The sequence below is a fragment of the Neltuma alba genome, unplaced genomic scaffold, assembly GCF_004799145.2.
Source record: "Neltuma alba isolate B1F8T4 unplaced genomic scaffold, ASM479914v2 tig00005176_pilon, whole genome shotgun sequence".
Classification (NCBI taxonomy): domain Eukaryota; kingdom Viridiplantae; phylum Streptophyta; class Magnoliopsida; order Fabales; family Fabaceae; genus Neltuma; species Neltuma alba.
In genome coordinates this window covers 21,564-47,577 of record NW_021634007.1, presented here as the reverse complement: position 1 = coordinate 47,577, position 26,014 = coordinate 21,564, and the positions used below count along the sequence as shown (strand labels likewise).

Below are 26,014 nucleotides of genomic sequence, written 5' to 3'. Positions count from 1 at the left end.
GATAAACACGGAATGACAACTTCATATTGCCAAATGACAACTTTACTATGCCAAATGACAAGTTCCTATAAGGTTTTGACACATTTCGTTTTCTGACAGCAACCACTTCTGATAAACACGGAATTACACTTTGCACATTTCTGACAGCAACCACTTCTGATGAACATGAAATTACAAGTGCACAAAAGCAAATGACAACTTAACTATGCAAAATAACAAGAAGTGACAAGTTCTGATTTCTTTGACAGCAACAAGTTCTTTACAACATTCAATGACAAGTGCACATTAACTTACATCTTCCACTTAATGTCCCTTTGTCCCAAACATAGAAGTAACAAAAAATATATGTGCACATCTACTAACATCCTGCTCCCAAAAAAATTAAGAAGGATGAACCCTATATGTGCCAAAAAAATTAGTTGTCCCATTTGTAAGTGGAAGTCAACTTGGGTTAGGATTTTTGCATGTCCTCTTTGTATGTCCAGGATGAAGACATCTAGTGCAATGATATATTTTTTTGTTGTGGAATTGTGATTCCTTTCTATTTCTTCTTGGTCTTCCAGAAGGCCTAGCAGTGACTGGGGGTAAAAGCAAGGGTTGAGCAGTAAGATTCTCAAACGTATAGTCATTCAGGTGAGGCATATCAATTGTCACCACTGGAACCATGCTCCGGGCATAGATTTTTTCTTGGGATGAACGTTTGTAACACTCTTCAACATAATCATAAACGTTTCCCCCTATGGTCTTAATGGCTGCACAAGCATGTGAGCATGGAATCCCTAACATTTGCCAAGTTCCACAGCTACATTTGTGTAGGCCAAGGTCCACTCTTTGGTCTCCACGTGATGTGTGCACGCATATTCTTCCCCCTCCATAATTCTCACAGTGCATGTACCTACCGAAATACACATGCTCCAATACTTTTGCCTCTATTTTTGGCCCAACGCAATTACTCCACTTAGTCATTGCTGCATATGATGCATGCATCTTTCTTGCTACTTTCTCCCGGTGCTCATGGATCATTTGGGCCACGTTATGCTTCCTCTCCCTTACCATCCAAGCATTAAAAGATTCAGCTAAATTAGTTGTTATGTTGTCCCACCTTCTATATGGGAACTTGCTCAATGCCCACCTATCCACATCACCTTGATTGATAACCCACTCATATAACTCATGAGACATGGTTCTGAGATCATCCAGCGCATGATCAAACTCATCCGCAAGTCTTGCATAAGCCACTTTATCCAGTACCTTTAATGCATCTTCCTTTGAATTTTCACTTGTCCTTCTCCGACCTCTGTTTAATTTCATATATTCAGAGCTAAAGTTCTCCTTCACATGCCTATAACAGTATGCATGCCTTTCACCCCCAAATATTGCTTGCACAGCACCAATTATAGAATTATGTCTATCTGACACAATAGTCAGTTGCATTGAACCAACAATTTGTTTAATCTTGTGAAAAAACCACGTCCAGTCATCAAGATTCTCTCCCTTCACCACTGCTATTGCAAACGGCAACATCTCATTATCCGCATCATATGCCGAAGCTGACAGTAATGTCCCCTTATATGGACCACTTAAATGAGTACCATCAACATATAATATAGGCCTTGCACCGTTCAAAAAACCCTCAACACATGCACCGTATGCAATGAACACACGCTCAAATCTATTACCAATGGAGGCCCATTCAGCAACCGTTTTGTCATCAGTTTCCTTCAACCTTTCACATAACCATGGTATTAACATATAGGACTGTTCCGGTTTCCCATGTATTTCTTCCATTGCCTTTTCCTTTGCTCTATATGCCTGACAATATGTAAGCCTCACACCATACTCCCTCTCCAACATCTTCCTTATCTCAGTGGGCCGTTTTTCAGCATGGTCCCTTATCTCTTCAACTATTACTGATGATGTCAACGCAGCACTCCCACCATAAGTCACAATCAAATTGTCTTGGGCTGAATGAATGTGCTTATTGCAAAATGTAGTCACACGTAATAGATGACTGTTCTTTCCAACAGCATTTGCACATATCTTCCAAGGACACCCTTCTACTTTACACCTCACATTCATCTTCTCCTTACTATTCCTGATATATCTTGCTGCAAACTTCTCTGCAATACTGAACCTGTACACAGCTTCCCTAAAAGCAACAGCATGTGGAACATATTGGCCCACTCCTACAAACACTCCTGCCCATTTCGTACAATTCATCTCGCCCGTCAGTCTTCCCTGACTCTCTGAACCACTACACTTGCTTCTCTGACTTGATCCGCCTCCTTCAAAAGTTAGGCATTCAACTCCATTCTCAACATTCACTGGCTCATGTTCATCACCAATGGTCGTTTCAAATGTATTCATATATTGTGAAAGTCCAAATAAATTCTCACTCCTGCCACCATAATACCAAGTTAGGACAGCTATATTCAAACGACAGGTTTGAATAAAATAACATGTCTACATATCTAAATAACAAGTCCGCATATGGTTATTACAACTTTACTAACTAAAATAACAAGTCTACATCTACAAACAATTCCTTGCTCAATTAACAAGTCCGTAAGAGGTAATTACAACTTGAGTTACTCATATAACAAGTTTCCATATAGAAACTACTGGTTAGTAAAATAACATCTACAGATCTAAATAACAAGTCCGTATATGATAATTATAACTTCAATACGTTGAATTACAAGTCTACATATGGAAATCTCTGCTTATGTCTAATAACAAGTCTGCATTTCTAAAACACAAGTTTACAAATGGAAATGACATGTCCACTATGTTCAATAACATGCTTGCATTTACTAATTACAATTTAGGACTGCAGCACCATTAGCTTCATTACAATATTTCTATACGAATTACCAACAATATATTAGTAAATAACAAGATTCAATTGGAAAACATAACCACTTACACGTCTGGATCATTCCTTGCTCTACGTTCCCTATCATTCCCTTTCCCTCCTACATACACATGACCACTGCTGTCATTATATCTAAACAAGTTGCTGATATCACCATCATCACAAAGATCAATCAATGTACTCTCATCAAATTTAACTTTATACTTAATCTCATATCCACCACCATCATTGCCTATCCACTGTGAAATTATTCCACACAACTCGTCTACTGTTATCCATTCTTTTATACTGGTTACCCTTACACTCCCTCCAATATATTTAACTATCCCTTCACCATTTGCTTCAAAATGTCCACCAATGTGCACGTAACAGAACAACTCCTTCCCACAGCTTCTTCGGTTATTGAAATCCATTTTTCATACTAATCTGCAGCAAAAATTTACGTTTAGTCAGTACGTTAGCTTCACTAATAAATATTTACTCATTTATTCCATCGACTCAACCATTTACATACCAAATTAAAAACCCGTGACCTCCTGTCTTCCCAACATCACTTTAGGCCTTCACAACTTCACTTTAGGGCTTCACAACTTCACTTTAGGGCTTGACGACTTCAACACCGAAAATCATGGTATCGTCATTCCCTCATTCCGCGGCAACACCTCAACGTTCACGGTCAAACTAACGGCCATTATCCAACCTACACTCTGCCAAACCACTACACTCTGACCCCTTCCCCATCGCAACCAGCACCGTGCACTACAAATGACAGATGACCGTTCAGACTACGAAAACAAAAATATCCCACCTCCAACTAACCACAACCTCCTACATTGTCATATCTTTCATCTTCAACTACACCTCCCATTCCCTCCCTTCCTCCAGCCTACTCACCCACACAGCAGAGATGAAGATGGAGAATGTGACGATGTGTAACTCTTACAGGGAACAATACAAGAAGGGTTTACTCAGTAAGTTAGTCGCATTATTGCCAATGTTCGAAGATCCCAATATCGCACATATTCGTTCGGCTCATCCTACTCCGCCAGCTCTCCCGCCACCCATTAAAATCCTGGTCTCTGCCTTCATTAACAGTCATGATGAGTGAGGGGCATTTCAGCCATTTTCCTCACATTTCATAATTGCAAATTGGGACCGGGTCCTCTGCAGCAATTTCTCAAATTGGGGGTCCCTGATTGCCATTTTATATATTGGGGGGTCTTTATTTGCAATTTCCCCTAACTTTTTCATCTTTGCATAGATATAGAGAACCTAACTTTTGATTTGCATACTGACAAACTACAACTTTCATAAGTTCCATCTTAATTAGTCCTAATTAACCTACTTTGATTTAATTTGCATGCGAGATATCGTATGAATTCTATCACACATAGGATAATTAAGATCTAGGATAAAGAGCAGTTTAAATATTTTCTGTAGCTGACCACATAGCTATTTAATTATTGTGGTTAATTTGTTTAGTTTAGCTCAGCCAATTTAGTTCAAGTCAAAGTTTTCGCTATATATTATAACTTGTTTTCAAATTAAAAAATAACAAGCCTGGATTTTGCCAGCTGTACTATTAAATTGTGTTCTATTCTATCTATGACATTGCTATTAGATTTTTTTTTTTTTGAAAAAAAAATTACCTCACATTCATTCTAGGAACAATAATCCCGATTCAAACTTACGGCCTTTCTTTGATGCCATTAAAGCTTTAGCGTACAGTATCATTATTTAGGAACAGGGGATAAATGGATTCAACTTGAAACTACAGGAACGAAAATGAGAATTTAGTTAGGATGATTAATTTTTCCTATTTTATTTTGTTAGATTTTCTTGGGACCAAGCACATGAAGTTGTGGGACCAAGTTTATCCTATCTGGACCGTCCACGTAACATCTAGATGGTTGAGATTTTCTTCTTTTTTTACTTTTTAAGATAATTATTTTGATACATATAAAATCTAAAATAAAAATGACTTCTTAACTATCATTTTTTAAAAAAATAATTTTTGTTATATAGAAATAATTAATTAAAAAATTAAATTTAGACCATTCAAATTAGATTAGATGATTTAAAAGAAATGAGTTTTGAGAGCCCAAACTGATCCTGAATTCCAAGTTGTGATGGCTTGATGGCGATAGAACGTAAAACAATTAATAATAGTACTTCTAAATAAGAATAACATACAACATGATATGTGCGTCAAGTCGAACGGGGTTCATTTAGGGGCGTACTTGCCGGAAATGGAATGGGTTAAAAAAGAAAACTAATTAAAATGTAGAGAGAAGAGATATGTCAGCAGTGTCCTTACCGGGGAGGGGAAATGTTATACTGGTTTTGATCCTTAACGCTACTATAAGATTTATTTTGTAGAGCGGTTAGCACTATAAAGTAATTTTATATCAGTTAAGGATAGGAGGTAGTATCATTAGAAAATCAATAATTACATGCTTTCAGTGTGTTTAGTTTGGGAAACCAATTACGTGCTTCTAGAAAAAATCATGATTTTGATTATTTATAGTATGAAACCGAATTCAAGGAAACAACAAGAGCACTTTCTTTTTTAGCCAACAACAAGAGTACTTTGGTATGTTCAATATTTGAGTGATAACCGTTTACATGATACTACCTCTAGTGATTAATAAAAAATTTGTTGGGAATTAAATTTAATCTTAAATATAAAACTTATTTCTACTTTGTTCCTCAAATTTGTAATTCATTATCTAAATTATTCCTACTGATTACACATGTCAAGGGTTTTTTTTAAGAGTAGTCATAATTAAAAGTACTTTAAAAAATCAACTCATATTTATTATAAATAACTAACTTAATAAATTTTTTAATTTACTCAAATTAGTTGAATAACTATTATATTAATCACAGGAATAGTAATATATAAGAAGTGCTCAACATGCACACATGCGCATGTCTACACATATATATACACCATACATTAGTGGTTTTGACTGAGTCAGACATATGGAGCTCACAAATTACAACCAACCACTCAATTTACTTTCGCAGTACAATAATGCCATGCCATTATCAGTTAGGACATTCTACGGCATTTTCTATGTACACAGAAATTAATGCTAGCCATGTGCTCAATAAATAAATATAAAAGATCAAGTCTCATATATATATATATAGTATTTTTTTTGTCTTGAATATAACATTTATTTATAGTGTAAATTATATTATAAAATAAGTCTTATATTTATAATTGGAAAAGTATTATATATTTTTTATCTATTTATCATTTTATCGACAATGCATGCATGGAGCTAGACTTTTGACAAAGTTATTTGATCATTTGGACTCTTTGCTTAGCCTGAGTGAAACAAAATATAGAGGAAAATTAAAAAAAAATCGTACATCGTCATAATAGGGTTAATTAATCACAACTTTTTTCGGCATGATCGAATTCCATGAAAGATCTGTAACTTTATATGTTAATACAGCAAGGTTAAAATACACACACACACAAAGTCCAAATTGTTTTAAGGACTTCAAGGTTTTTTTGTGGCATTTTATTTTGTGGTATAATCAGCAATATCAGAAATATCCAAGCAAGCTACCAAATGAATATCACGCATGATAATTATATATTTTGTTCTTTGAATTGTGCGGTAATTTGTAGGGCGGCGGCTGGGACGCACAGCCCTACGATGCTAATGGTAGGATATTAATTATTTTGCATTTTATGTGCAGAATAAATTGATGCTATGAGCTTAAAAAATTAAATGTAAATACCAATATCAATCAATATATTCCTCTAATCCTGTTTGCAGGGGCCGGATCTTTTTGTCCTTAAGATAAGTTACTTTGTTAAATTTATCAGATATGATTATATAATTTTTTTAATTTATTATTGGGCGAATTGTTATGAAGTCCTAAATAAGTAACATAATTACTAGAAAGTTTCAATGATAACAGAGCAGCTTGTAATGAAAAGTTTTAAAATAGTAAATGACAATTGTTCACTTGTTATTAAGATATACTACTTTTTTTCCATTGGATCTCATTCTAATTCTCCTTCTATTATTTTATAGACTGTTATTTTTTTGAAAATATATATTAAATCGGGATAAAATTAAAAGCTATTAAATTTTGAGTTTGAGTTAATGAGGTTTAACATTTTGCTTGTCCCAGTAAAATATATTAAAAATACCTTATAAATAAAATCACATGGGTAAAATAAAAAAATTATAGTAAGCAATTAACATTAGAAAAATACTTAGGTTAAGTTTCTTATATCTATCATGTCAAATTCTCCAATCATACATGACCATGATCAAAATCAAATTGTCTTTTTTGGAGAAACCTTTGTTTATTTGTTTAAGAGTATATAATATTGGGTAGAATGTGATTCTTCTTCTTCTTGTTTTTTTTAATGATTCGTCTCTAAATCGAGTCACTTTGAAAATGTAGATTCAAAAAGAACTTCTTGTTTTTTTATTCGTCTTATTGTATATTCAAAATGTATATTATTATTTTATTTTAATAAAAACTAATAAATTTAATAAAATCTAAAATCTAAAAAAGAAGAGTTTTTCAATTAGTTATATATTTATAATTATAATAATTGTATATTTTATTTTTATGTGTCCTAACTTATTTTATGCAAGTTTATAATTAAATACTATTAAATGATAATATTTCAAAAATAATATATATGGTGATGTGTTATTGGAGAACCTGACATAATAAATATAGAAAATATTATATTACCTCCAGTCCTAATTATAAAACCTCATTTATAATAAGACCAGACGAGTAGTTAAGATATACATAATACAAATGCCAACCTAGTTTATAAAAGGTGTAGACTCTAGAGTCTGGCAACATGGGGAGAAACGTGTGGAGCGAGCCAGTTGTGTGGGAATTATTGTTTTTCTTTTAAAATAAAATCAGGAAATTACGCAGTATAAGATTATCATTTGCTATAAAAGGACTAATCCCTCCCAGCTTGGATGCACAAAACGAATATATACATTCACATATATAAATGGCCCTGAAAATGAATGTAATGTTTCTGATCATGGGATTTGCCATCGCAAGCCTCTTCGCGGCTGCATCAGCCGCTTCTGGAACTGCCACCTTTTACACTGAATACGTTCGTGAGTATATATTCACTTTTCATCACCACCATCATCATCATCGTAAATATGAATAAGTCAGTCTCATATATAGTTCCATATATATATATATATATATATTTTGCAGCTTCTGCATGCTATGGATACCAAGACCAGGGAACTATGATAGCAGCAGCGGGCGACTCCCTCTGGAACAATGGAGCCGCCTGCGGAAAAAGGTACAGAATCAGGTGCACCGGTGGTACCAATCAGGGCGTGGCTCAGCCTTGCCGGAGCGGAACCGTCACCGTCAAGATTGTCGATCGCTGCCCTTCGCCGGGATGCCAAGCAACCATCGATCTCTCTCGCCAAGCTTTTGCTGCTATTGCTGACCCTGATGCAGGCAAAATCCGCATCGAATACACCCAGTAATATAATTAATTAAAACTCTCTTCTATTTCAACGTACATCACTTTTAATTGATAATTTCTTTTATTACCTTTTCATGTCTTCGTTTGGTTTTCAGGGCCTGAAGCTTCTGGGAGAGGATGCAAATCTAGGAATATAATATGTGGTGTTAATGGTGAATAACGCGTACATCAGATGATCGATGTACGTCATGGAAAATGCACTTTTCTTTCATGAATTATGTGTCAAGTGTTTGTGTCTTCTACATTTCAATAAAACATTTAGATCTTTATAACTGCTAATTGCCCACATATTAGAACTCTTTCGACTCAAACTAACCAAATTTAATTTCTGTCTCTAGTGGCTTGAAGCAAAGCAATCATGAACAATGAAAGTGAAGCAGTAGTAAGTTATAAAATACAGGGGCTCAAAAATATTTGTGTTTAAATATGTGTAAGAAAAGGAAATGGGACTTTTGCCGGTAAAATATAAAAGGAATAATGAGACCATAAGATGAAGAGAATATTGCATTAGTGGATACATTTCATATAAACGAGATATTTAAAACGCACAGAAAGAATATAAGAGGATTCAAGTTGGATGCCTAGAAAATGATCAAGCACAATAATAACCAAATCTAAACGACCAGCAATTTCTGCTGCAATTCTTAGCGTGATTGGTTGAGTGGCAGCATTTGCAATTTGCATACTATAGAAGTGAAGAAGACGAAGCTCAGCATGTATAATAATATACTTATCCAACAGTGTTTATAATGCATTTCCAACATGTTTTATGAGAATAACCTTAAATCTAATTAAGTTTGTTTTAAAATTTAAACATTTTAGAACTTTATTTCTATTTAACATATTTGTCAATAAAATAACAGTTTACAGAATAATAGATTAGAGGCAAAATTATAAATTCAATAATGAATTTAAATTAGTGATTTTTATTTTTTTTACAATAAAAAATAATGAAGTGATTTATATTGAGGGGAAAAAAGTACTACACCTCTATCTTACAAATAAAATCAGAGGGCAATGGTGAGCACATTCCATGCTCATTAAAAAGATAAGCATGGAGTGCTCATCTTAATCTGAACCATTCAAATTAATTTTAGATGGCCCAGATTTAATTTAAATAGTTTTGATAGAACATATTGACGTCATGCAATCCATGTAACTAATCCCACATAGTAAAATAAGGCTTATAGTTGTTGTTCATTATATTAATTGATATAAAATTTAAGATCAAGCTAATCTTATAACTGACACTTTTTTAAAAAACAAATTTATTATTGAAAAAATTGAAAATTAAAATTTGAAATCTACACTGGTCAAATCCTATTTAAATGGTCAAGATTTTATTATAGTGATGAGCACCAGACAAGGATTGAGGATAATGACTTTAAACTTGGAATTACAATCCATTTGAATTATCGGTGATGAGATGAAATTGATTTTGAATATATGAGTACATCAATAAATTCTAAAAAGAATAGATTTTAAGCAGAAGCTGTGTGGATGGCTTGTAAGTACAAAATCATGATTTTTGGTTGAAAATAGATTTTAAGATCTTAAACAGCCCCTTTCAGTTTCAGCCAAGTGCCTGACTGCCCGTGTTGAGTGGGAAAATAAAATTAAAAAAAAAAGAGAGAGAGAGAGAGAGGAAGGAATATTCAGGACTGTTTTTTTGGGCTTATGAAGATTAAACTCATAAAGGCAAATTACACCCAAGCCCAATGTTTTATCGGACCAGTACTCTATTTTGCCACCCAAATTACAATCCATAGTCCATGCGAAGCACGCGCTTCCGTCTTCTTACCTTCATGCGGGTTTATTTGACCCGAACCATCATACGCACAGTATGTATTGATTGTAATTTGGATTAGTACCCAGCTAGTCTCACATCATCTTGCGGTTTTTATTTAAGCATCCATTAATACAATGAACAGTGATTTGGTTCATTATCTATTAACAAAGTCAACTGTACCGTGGTTAATGAAATGCGGATTTGTAAAATTTAAAAAGGAAAATTTGGAAAAATCCCTCATTACAAATTTTATTAGTGATAATGACTTAAATTAGAGTATCGAATAGGCACAAAATTCACAGAATATTTTTACTTCTGTGTATAAAAATTTATTAGGTCATATATTTTCGTTAATTTTTAATAGAAGGCTTTTCCCAAATTTCTCAAAATTAGAACTATTATCTCTAATTTAAATATATAATCTATTTTTTAATGGAATTTGAATTATAAAGTTGCGGAGGCACTGCTTGTTTTGGTCTGTGTAAGATAATTAAAGGATAACAGTTACCTTATTTAGTATTTTGGCAATGATAATCGGTGAACATGGAAGTACATATGGGCTTTATCTAAGGGAGAATTACAATGAGGTCCCATGCGAGGAAAAAAATTACAAAACAAGTATTATAGGTTGTTATTCTTTACTCTAGCTAGAACTTGTCATTACAGGCTATTCATGTTGTTATTGGACCTTTTAGTAGTTATTTCTTTTACATAGAACTTGATTTTAATTCTCCCTTTATCTAATTGCCAGCTGCAATGCAAATTTGCGCTTATTATCATTATGAAACTCATAAATGCAAAGTCATTTCTTAAATGGTGGCCAAAAAAAAAGTTCATTTCTTAAATATGATATATTAAATACTACCTCCAGTTTTTAATATAAAGTATTCATTTGATTTCTATTAGTTCCAAATATTAGACACTAATCTATTTTGTCTCTTATATTTATCTTTTTTTTTTAAGATAGCCTTTGTAATAATGAGAGTTCTGGCACAAATCACTAACTTAATTAATTTTTTTAATTTATTTAAATTAGTTAACTAGCTCTTATATTAAAGACATGAGGTAATATGATATATCCAAACCCAATATTTAATTTGGAAAAATCTCTCATTAAAATTTATTAGTGAGAATGACTTAAATCAAAATATTGATACTTTTTTGTGTACAAAATCTACAGGAACTTTTTATACATAAAAATTTATCATTTCTCTTTGTATCAATAAAACTTTTAATGAGGGATTTTTCTTCATTTCTCTAATCAGAATACTTTAGAGATATCAACTACTTGTTTGGTCTGTGCAAGAATTAAAACATTCACTTACGGATAATAGTTACTTGTTGAGTTATTTTGGTAATGATAATCGGGTGAACAAGGAAGCATATACGGGCATTATATATTGCCTGGACCAATGCTACTTTGGATCTTATTATATTGTGAAACTCAAATGCAAATTCATTTTTTAAATAATATTTCTTAGGTCTTTAATATAAGACCTGATTATAGAGTTAATTTTAGTCTTAAATATAAGACATATTTATCATATTTATTAATTTTTTTCAAATCATCCTATTAATACTCCCTCAACTATAATTGAGTAGTAGAGACGAAGAGAGAGAATATTAAGAAAGATTATTAGAATATTTTTTTAAAAAATGTCATATTTATTATTTTTTTTAGTTTACATAACTTTTTTTATTTTAATCAAATAGTTAAAAAAATTTTACATTGAGGACTAGAGAAGTATGATGCATCCAAACCAATATTTTATTTTATTTGATTATTATTACGTTTTGTTGCTCAAATTACAATACAAACATATTAGCGCACTCTTAAAGTCTTCATGGATTTGTTTGACCCGCATCACCATACCCTTATTGTTGACTCAATCAATGAATTAAGTGGATAAGTTCAAGACCAGAGGCCCCTATAGTAATAAAGACAGACATAATATATTTTATGATCTTATAATATCATATAGTCCCTTTTCTACCAGGAAATTTACTCCAATACTCATTTTCTATTAATTGCCATCTTTCATATGAAACCTTATTCAATGAATTTCCATAGATTTTGCGTCAAAGCTTCGGACTCTTATTGCGTAAATTGGGCTCGTATATATGCGCACCCAGAGCATATATATCTTCCGAAGTTTAGTTTTTCAGTTGGAATAAAAAATCAACGTACTTTCCCCAAGGTGACTTGAAGAATCAGGCGCGACGCATACGAATTATTTTGGCATGTTAAGCTTTTTGGGTGGCAAAGTCATAAATTAAACTAGGTGCATAGATACTTTTTTAAAAAAACCAGCTAGTCCCTTGGACTGAGTCACGTTTTCATGCACATCCCTGAACCTTCGTTCTATATACAAAATAAGCAAAATGAACCCCTTTTTAGAAAAAAGGCCAAGGCAAGAAGCATGAAGAGAAAGACCAATCAAGACAAAGTATATTCGTAATTAATATCTATAATATTAAATGTCATTTTGTAGTTTTGTTGTGTGAAGAAAAACATGATCGTCACAGAATGCGATATATGTGAGCCGAGTCGTGAGATAATGAATTCTTCGCCGTGATTACACTTTTGTCAAATATATATATAATATATATATTTTACATCTATATATGAAGATATGATCGAAAATATAGAAAATTCGCTTTTCATGTTTGTATCTAATCAATAATTTGATTACTATATATTTCTCAAATTGTTACATCAGAACCACCACGTTAAATACCACATGTTGCATCAGGACGTAGACGCTTTAGTGAAAATTATCGTTACATCTATCCACTATCTATCTATCTGTGTACACTTAATGATCTGCTCAGCCCGTAATTAAGGTCGGGTAATTAATGCAGCAAAGTCCTTCAGTTACTTGTGCAAACTGGAGACGTACCGACCATAAACTAAATCAAATAATGAATTGAAGTGCCAGATTTTTCTATTGGAAAAATCAAAGATATGGCGTCATGGCTCTAGATATAGAGTCTGCCGGCCCGCCGGAGCCGGAGAAACGTGTGAAGACCGTCACCTCTCTCTGCAAAATGTAAATAATTTAAGGCTAAAATTTTGCTATAAAAGGAGCAAATATCACGCACACAAAACATCTAATTATATTCGCACTTCCAACAAATTCTAGTGATCCGACAAATGGCTCTAACGTGAAAGCAGTGTAGTGATGGGGTTGCCATCTTGAGCCTTTCTCAGTGGCTTCTGCTATTTCTGGAACTGCCACCTTTTACACTGTCTATGTTCGTAAGTATCCCATTTCTCTACTGCGTATATATGCTTTACTTATTATTCAAGCTTCTTCGATTGCTTCCATATTAGTCTCATCAGTAAACTATATAAGATCCCATTATATATATGGTTCCTTGGAAAGCACTACACTTGTACCAATTTGTCCCTCAGATACACACACATGTGGAGCACGTACGTCTCGTATATCATATCGTGTGAGTATTCGATCAACAATCTGCTTGGTCTTTTTAGAGAAGAGCAGGGGGATTAAAAAGGATATAATAATATAACGACGGTTTGACCCAATAGACACCGGGCAACTCTTTAAGTTTTACTTAAGTAGGAGGTACATGTTCAACTTTGAGTGAGTATGTTGGGCCCTTCCGTTAGACGAAGGATGATACAAAAAGAAAAAACATGGTTTCTGCTAGTTTCGGCATGAGAGAAATTAATTGGCATGGTGTGAATGGCTATCATTGGCAGCCTCGGCATGTTATGGATTTCAAGATCAAGGGACTATGATCGCAGCAGCAAGCGACCCAACTATAACAATGGAGCTGCATGTGGAAGAATGTACAGAGTTACCTGCACAAGTGGCACAAACAATGTGCCGAATCCTTGCAAGGCCGAAGCGTCACCGTCAAGGTTGTCGACCGCTGCCTTCGCCGGGATGCCAAGCAACCTTGGACCTCTCTCAGGAAGCTTTCTCTCTTATTGCTAACCTGACGCTGGAAAAGTCAACATTGACTACGTCCAGTAAGTCAATAATTATTCTCTATTTCCATTACATTACTGTTGAGATTTTACTTTTGTTGTTTTCCGAGTTAATTTTATTACTACTGACTTTTCCGTGGTGTGTTTTTCAGGGTCTGACGCTTCTGGAAGAGAATAATCAAGAAAAATAATGATATATAAGAATAATTAATAACACGACATTAGATAAATGTACGTACTTCATTTCTGTCCTTACGTTTCCATAAAGTATGGTAATTGTCACTTCTGTTTGGTCAGAAAATATAAGCATATTGTCAGGCTTCAATACTTAGCTATATATGTGTATGAAAAGGAGAAGTAATAAAACCCATTTCTATAATCCCAATGTCTCTATAAAGGGATTAGTATTGATTATCAATCAAAACATATTCTAAATACATTACACCAAATATTAAACAAACAACAACTCTTTTCTTCCTTCTAGTGGTACAAAATATAATGAACAACGGGAATAGTTACTTTTATGATCGAAAATTAGATGTGCTTGTTCTCTTTAACTTGAGTTCTAAAGAAGGGAGAGTTCCAATAAACTCTCTTAATAGCCAATTAATATCAGTTAATCTCAAAAAATCTGAAATTACACTGCACCCCTAAACAAATTTTTTTGTGTGAGAAGACAAAAATACCCTTACCTTATTTGTGTTATGAATAGCTGAATTTGTGTTGCAAATTGCTAGATTCTCATTATAAAAGCCAATATGAGTCGCAAATCCTTGTAAATTTTATGGATAAATGAATGAACAACTTAATTTAACAATTTACAATAAAAATTCAGTGATGTGCAACGAGAATTTGAAGATTTGCAACTCAAATTTGAAGATTTGCAATTCAAATAAAGTAGGGGTATTTTTGTCTTTTCACACAAATTTTTTTTGGTGAAAGTGGTGCAGTGAAGTTTTAGAGTGCTTTAGGGGTTGATTGATATTAATTGGTTATTAAAGAGATTTACTGAAATTTTCCCTTCTTTATTTTTTAGTTTAGACAATCCAAACCTTTTAACCAGTACTTCCCATTAATGTTAATTATATCTATTATATGTGTACTGGTTGCTCATAATATTTAATAATATCACTAATTATTAATGCCTTTTCAATATGTGTGTAGAAGTTTCTGATGGGGTATCGGCCCGTGTGCGAGATTTGCTTCCAATTCGAATGAAGAAAAACAAAATCCTCTAAAATTTCACTACTACAGAAAACTGCTTTCGAGATGCTAATTTATGGTGGTTTAAAAAAAAAAAAAGCCTTTTCATAAATACACAAATCAGCAGGCAAAAAAAAAAAACACAAAATCAGCTAGGGAACCTAAATCATTTTTAATATAATGGCTTAATCCACTAAAAAATAAATTTCTCGGGAAGTTAAAAGCTCAATTCCCCTCATAACTGGAACAAGTAACTTTCCTAATATCTTTTAAAAGGTAATATATTTATTTGAATAATAAAAATTTGAGCTTCCTGAAAATTTTTAAAAAAAAATTACACAAGCATTCAGTTATAAATTTTTTAAAAAAGTTAACTTCTCTTACAAAATAAGTTAATTCACTTGCTGGTGGCGCAATTACTACGTGTTTGGAATTGTGTGGTTGTAGAGTTGGGAAGCATGCCAACCTCTGACGTCAATTTCGCAGCCCTCCAGCCAGGGTGCCATTGTAAGGATATTCTTGGAATTTTCGATGTATATATTAATGACATGTACGAAAAGAATCCTCTTTTTTTTTTTGGACTCAGAAAAGAATCCTCTTGGATCTGAGGAGTTATTAGTTTTGTACGTAAGAACTGTTTCATATCGTTATTATTATTATTTTTTCAAATTAATATTATTGATATTCTTCTAATAATAATAATAATCAAGTAAGAGAAGAAAAGAGAGAATTAAGAAAGATGCTTAGAACATTTTAGAAAGAACATATCATATTACTGCTTTGATCCTTAAATAAAAACTTATTTGACTTTTATTTTGGTCTTAAATATAAGAACATAATTCACTTTGCCTTTCATATTTATCTATTTTTTCCTGAGGTAATCCTTGTAATAATGATAATTTTAGTTAATACACTTGATTAGTAAGGATATTTTAGAAAAGATGACACCTATTTATTACACATAACTAATTTAACTAGTTTTCTCAATCTACTCAAATTAATCAACTAGCTATTATATTAAGGACCGGTAGTGGTAACTAATTTAACTAATATCCCTAATATACTTAAATTAGTTAATAAGACTTTATATTAAAGAACAGAACAGAATAACTGTAAAGAATCTAAAGTACATGATTAAAAATAATAGAGTTTATCTCCGATCTCGCGTCAGATTAGCCACTAGCATTAATTTCGACGAGTTTATTTCCATCGACAATGATTAGATTAGAGCGTTTTGCCCTCTTACATTTGATAAAATTGATTTATAATTTTGCCTTCTGTATCCAACGTTATCAGAACCCATCCTATGGTCAGAGTAAACATAATAATCACAAGATATTGTTTTGCAATTTTCTGAATTGGCCGGGCGCTTTGGATGCACGCCGGCCACCCAAATTAATTTCAATTCCTTGCCCTAAAATTCTACCAGTACATTGTTTTGCTTTTTCTCTACGTAACAATCAAGGCTACGCGCATACTGGTTTATATAATAATACAACTTTCCGAAGCCACCCGTCTTTTGATAAATCGGATCAGAACAATGACAACCCTGTCAAATTAATAATCATCCTCAAAATGATTAGAACTAGGAAAACATGTGGTCTTTTAACATCCTAATTTGCATTCCTTAGGGCCGTATACTAGAGTTTAGACTTTAGACTCGAATATGAGGACGCAGGAAAAGATAGAATGCATCTGAGTTGGATTTGGATGAATGAGTCAGAAATGAACACTTGTAGACAACACAATCGGCGTCGGATATGTATTGTATGTGAGTATGAACGTAGAAATTAGACAGAACAGCGAGCGAAGAGAGGAATTTTGAGAGGGAAACACGTGGGCTCTCATATATCCAGGGTAAAGATTTTTTACTTGGATGCGTTTTTAAGCTCTAACACCAGAGTAGGTAATTTTCCACATTTCTACCAAAAGTTTTAGGGTTCGATAGAATAATTTGGGGTTTAAGTTACACCACTAATGAGCCATATGATACATCTTAGTTTTTAGGTTCCATGTCCAAAGCTCATTCTAGTTTAAACTTGGTTACCAATATCAATATAAAATGTATCATAAATAAAACTATTTAATTGTTATTTTTGAGCAGTATATCTAAAATATACAAATTAAACCCATATTTTATGGTCATATAATGATTATGCTATATAATATATTTAGAGAAAGAGAAGACAAATAATGAGTGTAGAAGGCAATCGCCCCCTCCCCAAAAAAAGAAAAGAAACTTTGCATATAATTTGATTTATGGTCATTTGATTTTCAGACGTATGATTATTAAAAAGCTAATTAAATATTGTATAATACGACAAGGGACTTCTAGTTCATAAAGAATCTGGCCGGTTCTCGGGTGGCAAAATTGAAAAAAAGAAAAAAAAATCTACAGTTTACGAGCTTAGATTTGCTATAAAAGGAGGACTAGCTAATTTCTCTCGCACAACACATCCACACTTGCAACAATAATTGAAATCAGAGTACGTAAGGGCTCTCAAAATGAAAGTAGCGTTGGCAATGCGACTTGCCATCTTGAGCCTTTTCTGAGAGGCTTCTGCCATTTCTGGAACTGCCACCTTTTGCACTGTCTATGTTCGTTCGTATCTCATATATATGGAGGACAAAAAGAATACTATACATCTATCGCATAAATAAAATCAGGGGGTAATGGTGAGCACATTTCATGCTCATTAAAAAGATGAGCATTCCAATGCTCATTTTAATCTGCACCATTCAAATTAATTTCGGATGGCTTAGATTTAATTTAAATAGTTTTGATAGAAAATATTAGCGTTTGCGATCTATGTAGCTAACTCCACTTAGTAGAATAAAGCTTGTAGTTGTTGTTGATTATATTTTAAATATTTTTTTATTTTAATTGATATAGAATTTAAGATCAAGCTAATCTCACAACTGACACTTTTTTTAAAAAATAAATTTATTATTGACAAAATTAAAATTTTCAAATTTGAAATCTATACTGGTAAAATCATATTTTAAATGGTCAAAGTTTTATTATAGTGATTAGCATCAAACGAGAATTGAGGATAATGACTTTAAACTTGTAATCAATCCATTTGAATTATCGGTGATGAGATGAAATTGATTTTGAATATATGAGTATAACAATAAATTCTAAGGAGAATAGATTTTAAGCAGAAGCTGTGTGGATGACTTGTAAGTATAAAATCATGATTTTTGGTTGAAAATAGATTTTAAAATCTTAAACAGCCACTTTCAGTTTCTTTTTTTCTTTTTTTTGGTGAACAACAGCCACTTTCAGTTTCAGCCAAGTGCCTGACTGCCTTCGTTGAGGGGGAAAATAAAATTTAAAAAAAAAAAAAGAAAGGGAGGAAAGAATACACAGTACTGTTTTTTTGGGCTTATGAAGATTAAAATCATAAATGCAAATTATATCCAAGCCCAGTGTTTTATCGGACCAGTACTCTATTTTGACATCAAAATTACGATCCATAGTCCATACAAACACACTCTTAGTCTTCATGCCTTCATGCGGATTTGTTTGACCCGAACCATCATACGCACAGTATGTGTTGATTGTAATTTGGATTAGTACGTAGCTAGTCTTACATTATCTTGTGGTTTTTATTTAAGCATCCATTAATACAATGAACAGTGATTTGGTCCATTATCTATAAACAAAGTAAACTGTACTGTGTTTAATGAAATGCGGATTTATAAAATTTAAAAAGGAAATTTTAAGAAAATCCGTCATTGAAAATTTTATTAGTTATAATGACTTAAATTAGAGTATCGAATATGTACACAATTTCACAGAACACTTTCTCTTTCTGTGCACAAAAATTTATGAGGTCATTTTCTTCAATTTTTAATAGAAGGCTTTTTCCCAGATTTCTCAAAATTACAAGTATTATCTCTAATTTTAAATATAAAATCTATTTTTTAGTGTAATTTGAATTATAAAGTCAGGGAGGCGCTACTTGTTTTGGTCTGTGTAAGATAATTAAAGGATAACAGTTGACTCGTGGAATATTTTGGTAATGATAATCAGTGAACAAGGAAGCACATATGGGCTTTATCTAATTGCCAGCTCCAATGCAAATTTGAGCTTATTATCATTATGAAACTCACAGATGCAAAGTCATTTATTAATGGAGGCAAAAAAAAAAAGTTCATTTTTCTTAAATATGATATATCCAAACCCAATATTTAATTTGGGAAAATCTCATTAAAAAATTTAGTGAGAAACTGAGAATGACTTGAATCAAAATATTGATACTTATTGTGTACAAAATCTACAGAATACTAGTACTTTATATATATATATATATATATATAAATTTATCATATCTCTTTTTATCAATAAAGCTTTTAACGAAGGACTTTTCTTCAATTTTCTCAAATCAAAATACTTTAGAGATATCAGCTACTTCTTTTGGTCTGTGCAAGATAATTAAAGATCACTTATAGATAACATTTAACTTATTGAATACTACCTCTAATCCTTAATATAAGAGTTCATTTGACTTTATTTTAGTTCTAAATATAAAACCCTAATATATTTTGTCTTTTATATTTATTCATTTTTTTTCAAAACAGTTGTTGTAATAATGAATGTTTTAGCTAATACACTTGATTAGCAATGATATTTTAGAAAAGACAATACCTATTTATGACAAATAATTTAACTAATTTTCTTAATTTACTCAAATTAGTCAACCAACTCTTATGTTAAGGACTGAAGGTAGCATTTCAGTAATGATAATCGGTGAACAAAGAAGCATATATAGGCTATTTCTAAATGCTAGGAGCGATGCTACTTTGTGCTTATTATCACTAAGAAACTCAGATGCAAATTCATTTCTTAAATAATAATTCTCTGGTTATTAATGTAAGATCTAATTATAGAATTAGTTTTGGTCTTGGTCTTAAAGTAAGACATATTTGTTATATTTATTTATTTTTTCAAATTATCCCTATTAATACTCCTTCAACCATAGCTGAATAGGAGAGGGATGGAGGATATTAAGGAAGATTATTGAAATATTTTAGGAAAAACATGTTATATTTATTATAATTAACTAATTTACATAACTTTCTTAATCTAATCAAATTAATTAAAGAAATTTTACATTAAGAACCGAGGAGTATGATTTATTCAAACCCAATATTTTATTTGATCTGATTAGTATTACGTTTTGTTGCTCAAATTACAATACAAACACATTAGCATACTCTTAAAGTCTTCATGGATTTGTTTGACCCGCATCACCATACCGATATTGTTGACTCGATCAATGAATTAAGTGGATAAGTTCAAGACCACAGGGCCCTAGAGTAATAAAGACTGGCATAATATATTTTATGATTCTTATAATATCATATAGTCCCTTTTCTACCAGGAAATTTACTCCAATTCTCATTTTTCTGTTAATTGCCCATCTTTCATGAGACCTTATTCAATCAATTTCCATAGATTTTCGTCAAAGCTTCGGACTCTTATTGCGTAAACTGTGGCCTCGTATATATGCGCATCGTGTAGAACGTACCCATAGAATAGATACGTTCCCAAGTTTAGTTTTTCATTTGAAATAAAAAATCAACGTCCGTTCCCCAAGGCGACTTGAAGAATCAGGCCACGAACTAATTTATTTTGGCATATTAAGCTTTTTTTGGTCGTAAGGTCATAAACCAGGTGCACATATCTCTCTCTCTCTCTCTCTCTGTTTTTTTTTTTTAACCAGCTAGCCCCTTTGACTGAGTCACATTTTCATGCACATGCCTGAACCCTTCGATCTATATATACAAAAATAAGCCCAATGAACCCTTTTAAGAATAAAAGGCTAAGGCAAGAACCATGAAGAGAAAGACCAATCAAGACAAAAAATTCATAATTAATTAATATATAATATTAAAATCTCATTTTTGTAGTTTGTGTGTGTGAAGGGAAAAACATGATGGTAACAGAAATGAGATATATGTTAGCCGAGTCGTGAGACAATGAAATTCTTCAACGTAAAATATATATATATATATATATATATATGAAGATATGATCGAACATATAGAAAATTTATTTTCCATGCTTATATCTAATCAATAATTTGATTAATCCATTTTTCTCAAATTCTTACGATCCGAACGACCACGTTAAATACCATATGTTGCCTCGGGACGTAGACGATTTAGTCAAAATTATCGTTACACACACGCGCGCGCACACTTTTAATGATCTAGTCGGCCGTAATTAATGTCGGGTAATTAATGCAGCAAAGTCCTTCAGTTACTTGTGCAAACAGGAGACGTACCGGCCATAAACTAAATGCAAATAATGAATTGAATTGCCAGAATTTTCTTTGTGAAAAATCAAGGACATGGCGTCATGGCTCTAGATATAGAGTCTGCCGGAGCCGGAGAAACGTGTGAAGACCGTCACCTCTTCTCTGCAAAATGTAATACTAATTTAAGGGCTAAAATTTGCTATAAAAGGAGCAACATATCCCCCCGACTTGAACGCACACAAAACATCTAATTATATTTCGCATTCCCAACAAATTTTAGTGTTCGAAGAAATGGCTCTCAGCATGAAAGCAGTGTTGGTAATAGGGCTTGCCATCTTGAGCCTTTTCTCAGTGGCTTCTGCCATTTCTGGAACTGCCACCTTTTACACTGTCTATGTTCGTAAGTATCCCATTTCTCTACTGCATATGCATGCTTTACTTATTATTCAAGCTTCTTCGATTGCTTCCATATTAGTCTCATCAGTTAAACTCTATAGGATCTCATTATATATTTGCTTCCTTGAAAAGCACTACACTTGTACCAATTTGTCCCTCAGATACACACACATGTGGAGAACGTACGTCTCTTATATCATATCGTGTGAGTATTCGATCAACAAGCTGCTTGGTTCTTTTTAGAGAAGAGCAGGGAAATTAAAAAAGATACTACCTTCGATCTTTAATATAAGAGCTAGTTACGTTGACTAATTTGAATAGATTAAGAAAACTAGTTAAGTAATTTATTTGTAATAAATAGGTATTGTTTTTTCAGAATATCCTTGCTAATCAAGTGTATTGGCTAAAACTATTATTATTACAGGGACTACCTTGAAAAAAATAGACAAATATTAGAGATAAAGTGAATTAGGGTCTTATATTTAAGACTAAAATAAAAGTCAAACAAGTTCTTATATTAAAGACTGGAGGTAGTATATGATAATATAACAAAGCCTTTATAAATCCTATTGAGACGGTCTGACCCAGTGCACACTAAGCAACTCTTAAGTTTTACTCAAGTAGGAGCTTACGTGTTCAACTTTGAGTGAGTATGTTGGGCCCTTCCGTTAGATGAAGGATGATACAAAAAGATAAAACATGGTTTCAGCTAGTCTCGGCATGGAGAGAAATTAATTGGCATGGTGTGAATGGCAATGATTGGCAGCCTCGGCATGTTATGGATATCAAGATCAAGGGACTATGATCGCAGCAGCAAGCGACCCAATCTTTAACAATGGAGCTGCATGTGGAAGACGGTACAGAGTGAGGTGCACGGGTGGCACCAACAGTGTGCCTAATCCTTGCAAGGCGGGAACCGTCACCGTCAAGGTTGTCGACCGCTGCCCTTCGCCCGGATGCCGAGCAACCTTGGACCTCTCTCGGGAAGCTTTCTCTCGTATTGCTAACCCTGACGCTGGAAAAGTCAACATTGACTATGTCCCGTAAGTCAATAATTATTCTCTATTTCCATTACATTACTGTTGGGATTCTACTTTTGTTAGTTTTCCGAGTTAATTTTATTACTACTGACTCTTCCGTGGTGTGTTTTTTCAGGGTCTGATGCTTCTGGAAGAGAATAATCAAGAAAAATAATGATATATAAGATTAATCAATAACACGTACATTATATAGATGTACGTACTTCATTTCTGTCCTTACGTTGCAGTAAAAGTATGGTAATTGTTATTTCTGTTTGGTCAGAAAATATAAGCATATTGTCAGGCTTCAATACTTAGCTATATATGTGTATGAAAAAGGAGAAGTAATAAAACCCATTTCTATAATCTCAATGTCTTCGAAAGGGATTAGTTATTGATTATCAATCAAAGCACATCCTAAATACATTACACCAAGTATTTAAAAACAGCAACTCTTTTCTTCCTTCTAGTGATACAAAATATAATGAACAAAGGGAGTAGTTAGTTTTATGATCGAGAATTAAATGTGCTTGTTCTCTTTAACTTGAGTTCTAAAGAAGGGAGAGTTTCAATACACTCTCTTAGTAGCCAATTAATATCAATTAACCCTAAAAAAAATCTGAAATTACACTGCACCCCTTAAAAAAAATTGTGTGAGAAGACAAAAATACCCTTATTTTATTGTTGAATTTTTATTGTAAATAGCCTGATCAGAGTTGCAAATCCTTGCAAATTTTATGAGTGAATGAATGAACAACTTAAAATTGACAATTTATGATAAGAATTTGATGATTTACAACAAGAATTTGAAGATTTGCAACTCAAATAAAGTAGGGGTATTTTTGTCTCACAGAAAATTTTTTGGTTAAAGCGATACAGTGAAATTTTAGAGTGTTTTGGAAATTGACTGATACAAGATTGGTTATTGAGGAGCTTTACTGAAATTTTCACTTTTTTCTTTATTTTTTAGTTTAGACAATCCAAACCTTTTAACCAATACTCCCCCTTAATGTTAATTATATCAATTATATGTATGCTAGTTTCTCATAATATTTAATAATATCACTGATTATTAATGCCTTTCAATATGTATATAGAAGTTTCTGATGGGCATCGCCCGTGTACGAGATTTGCTTCCAATTCCAATGAAGGGAAAAAAAAAATTTCTTCTAAATTTCACGACTAGAGAAAACAACTTTCATGATGCTAATTTATGGTGGTTATTTAAAAAATTGTCTTTTCATAGATACAAAAAATCAGTTATAGAACCTAAATCAATTTTAATATAATGGCTTAATCCCCTAAAAAATAAATTTCTCGTGAAGTTAAAAGCATAATTCCCCTCATAACTAGGACAAGTGACTTTCCTAATTACTCCCTCCGTTCCTTATTATAAGAGACATTTGATACTTATGGCATGTTCCTATATATAAGAGACACTTACAAGTTGTCTCTACTTTTTTGTGTTGATTTACTATTTTACCCATATTTATTATTTTCAACTCACACTCTCCCTCCCTCCCACTTCTCTTTCTTTTAATAATTTAATTGTTCTCTCTCATGTTCTCTCTCCTTATTAATGAGGGCATTTTTGAAAAAAAATTATACTTTTTACACATTAATTGTTCTTAACTAATTTTAACTGTTTTTTTGATCAACTTACTTCGGTTATTTGTCTCTTATAATAAGGAACGGAGGGAGTATCATTTATAATTACAAAATAAAAAGGGTAAATTTGTATCTTTATAACTTAAAAAGTGATATATTTATTTGAATAATAAAATGTTGACTTCCTGAAAGTTTTCTTAAAAAAAGTACACAAGCATTTAGTTACAAATTTTTTGAAAAGTTAACTTCTGGTGGCGCAATTACTACGTGTTTGGAATTGTGCGGTTGTAGAGTTGGGAAGCATGCCAACCTCTGACGTTAATTTCGCAGCCCTACAGCTAGGGTGCCATTGTAAGGATACTCTTCGAATTTTCCATGTATATATTAATGACATGTACAAAAATGTACCTCTAGGATCTAATTGAGAAATTAATATTGGTTTTATATGTAAGATCTATTTTATATCTTTATCAATTTTTTTAAATTAATCATATTGATATTCTCCTAACAATAATCAAGTAGAAAAATAAAGGAGGAAATTAAGAAAGATACTTAGAATGTTTAAAAAAAACATATCATATTAACTAATTTAACTACTATCTTTAATCTATTCAAATTAGTTAACAAGGTTTTATATTAAGGAGTAGAAGAGAATAACTATAAAGAATATATCTAAAGTACATGATTAAAAATAATAGAGTTTTTTTCCGATCTCGCATCAGATTAGCAATTAGTACTAATTTAGACGGGTTTATTTCCATCGACAATAATTAGATTAGAGCGTTTTGTCCTCTTACATTTGGTAACATTAATTTGTAATTTTGCCTTCTCTATCCAACGTTATTAAAACCCATCCTATGGTCAGAGTAAAACAAAACATAATAATCACTAGATGTTGTTTTGCAATTTCTGAATTGGCCGGGCCCTTTGGACGCACGCCGGCCACCCAAATTAATTTCAATTCCTAGCCCTAATTAAAATTCTACCAGGGTATTGTTTTGCCTTTTCTCTACGTAACAATCAAGGTTACGTGCATACTGGCTCATGTAATAATAAAACTTTCAGAAGTCACCCGTGTTTTGATAAATTGGATCAGAACAATGATAACCCTGTCAAATTAATCAACCTCAAACTGATTAGAACTAGTAAAACGTGGGGTCTTTTAACATCCTAGTTCTCATTTCTAGGACTTAGATAACAAACGGTTAGTATGGTTAAGATTAAGTTTAACTGAGGTGAGAATAACATAAAATTACCGAAAAATATCTTGGGGCCGTATACTAGAGTTTACACTTTAGAGTCGAATATGAGGACGCAGGAAAAGATAGAATGCATCTGAGTTGGATCTGGACGAAGGAGTCAGAAATAAACATAGGTAGACA

At 32.6% G+C, this 26,014-nt stretch overlaps 3 protein-coding genes and 1 pseudogene across 3 annotated transcripts; 3 read left to right on the top strand and 1 right to left on the bottom strand.

The window, feature by feature from the left end:
• Positions 1 to 303: 303 nt before the first annotated feature.
• LOC114747002 (uncharacterized) lies at positions 304 to 3,288 on the bottom strand. Its single transcript, XM_028935284.1, has 4 exons — positions 3,057 to 3,288; positions 2,927 to 2,975; positions 580 to 2,398; positions 304 to 366 (listed from the first exon to the last, which is right to left on the bottom strand). Exons 1-4 carry the CDS (start codon positions 3,286 to 3,288, stop codon positions 304 to 306), a joined length of 2,163 nt encoding a protein of 720 aa, XP_028791117.1.
• Positions 3,289 to 7,920: 4,632 nt separating this feature from the next.
• Positions 7,921 to 8,577, top strand: LOC114746995 (EG45-like domain containing protein). Its single transcript, XM_028935279.1, has 3 exons — positions 7,921 to 8,001; positions 8,108 to 8,387; positions 8,486 to 8,577. Exons 1-3 carry the CDS (start codon positions 7,923 to 7,925, stop codon positions 8,490 to 8,492), a joined length of 366 nt encoding a protein of 121 aa, XP_028791112.1. The 5' UTR covers positions 7,921 to 7,922; the 3' UTR covers positions 8,493 to 8,577.
• A 4,575-nt stretch (positions 8,578 to 13,152) lies between these two features.
• On the top strand, positions 13,153 to 14,183 carry LOC114747001 (EG45-like domain containing protein; annotated as a pseudogene).
• Positions 14,184 to 21,868: 7,685 nt separating this feature from the next.
• On the top strand, positions 21,869 to 23,390 carry LOC114747003 (EG45-like domain containing protein). Its single transcript, XM_028935286.1, has 3 exons — positions 21,869 to 22,009; positions 22,772 to 23,048; positions 23,161 to 23,390. The coding sequence occupies exons 1-3, from the start codon at positions 21,901 to 21,903 to the stop codon at positions 23,165 to 23,167; spliced, it is 393 nt and encodes a 130-aa protein (XP_028791119.1). The 5' UTR covers positions 21,869 to 21,900; the 3' UTR covers positions 23,168 to 23,390.
• The last annotated feature ends 2,624 nt before the right edge of the window (positions 23,391 to 26,014 follow it).

Excerpts from the sequence above, each read along its gene's own strand:
- LOC114747002 (XM_028935284.1), bottom strand. The coding sequence starts at position 3,288 with ATGGATTTCAATAACCGAAGAAGCTGTGGGAAGGAGTTGTTCTGTTAC. Across the intron at positions 2,976-3,056 it reads TAAAGTTAAATTTGATGAGA|GAGGGAAAGGGAATGATAGG; the intron begins GTACATTGATTG and ends ATGTGTATGTAG. Across the intron at positions 367-579 it reads AACCCTTGCTTTTACCCCCA|GATGTTAGTAGATGTGCACA; the intron begins GTCACTGCTAGG and ends TTTTGGGAGCAG.
- LOC114746995 (XM_028935279.1), top strand. The coding sequence starts at position 7,923 with ATGGGATTTGCCATCGCAAGCCTCTTCGCGGCTGCATCAGCCGCTTCT. Across the intron at positions 8,002-8,107 it reads CTTTTACACTGAATACGTTC|CTTCTGCATGCTATGGATAC; the intron begins GTGAGTATATAT and ends TATATTTTGCAG.
- LOC114747003 (XM_028935286.1), top strand. The coding sequence starts at position 21,901 with ATGGCTCTCAGCATGAAAGCAGTGTTGGTAATAGGGCTTGCCATCTTG. Across the intron at positions 22,010-22,771 it reads CTTTTACACTGTCTATGTTC|CCTCGGCATGTTATGGATAT; the intron begins GTAAGTATCCCA and ends AATGATTGGCAG.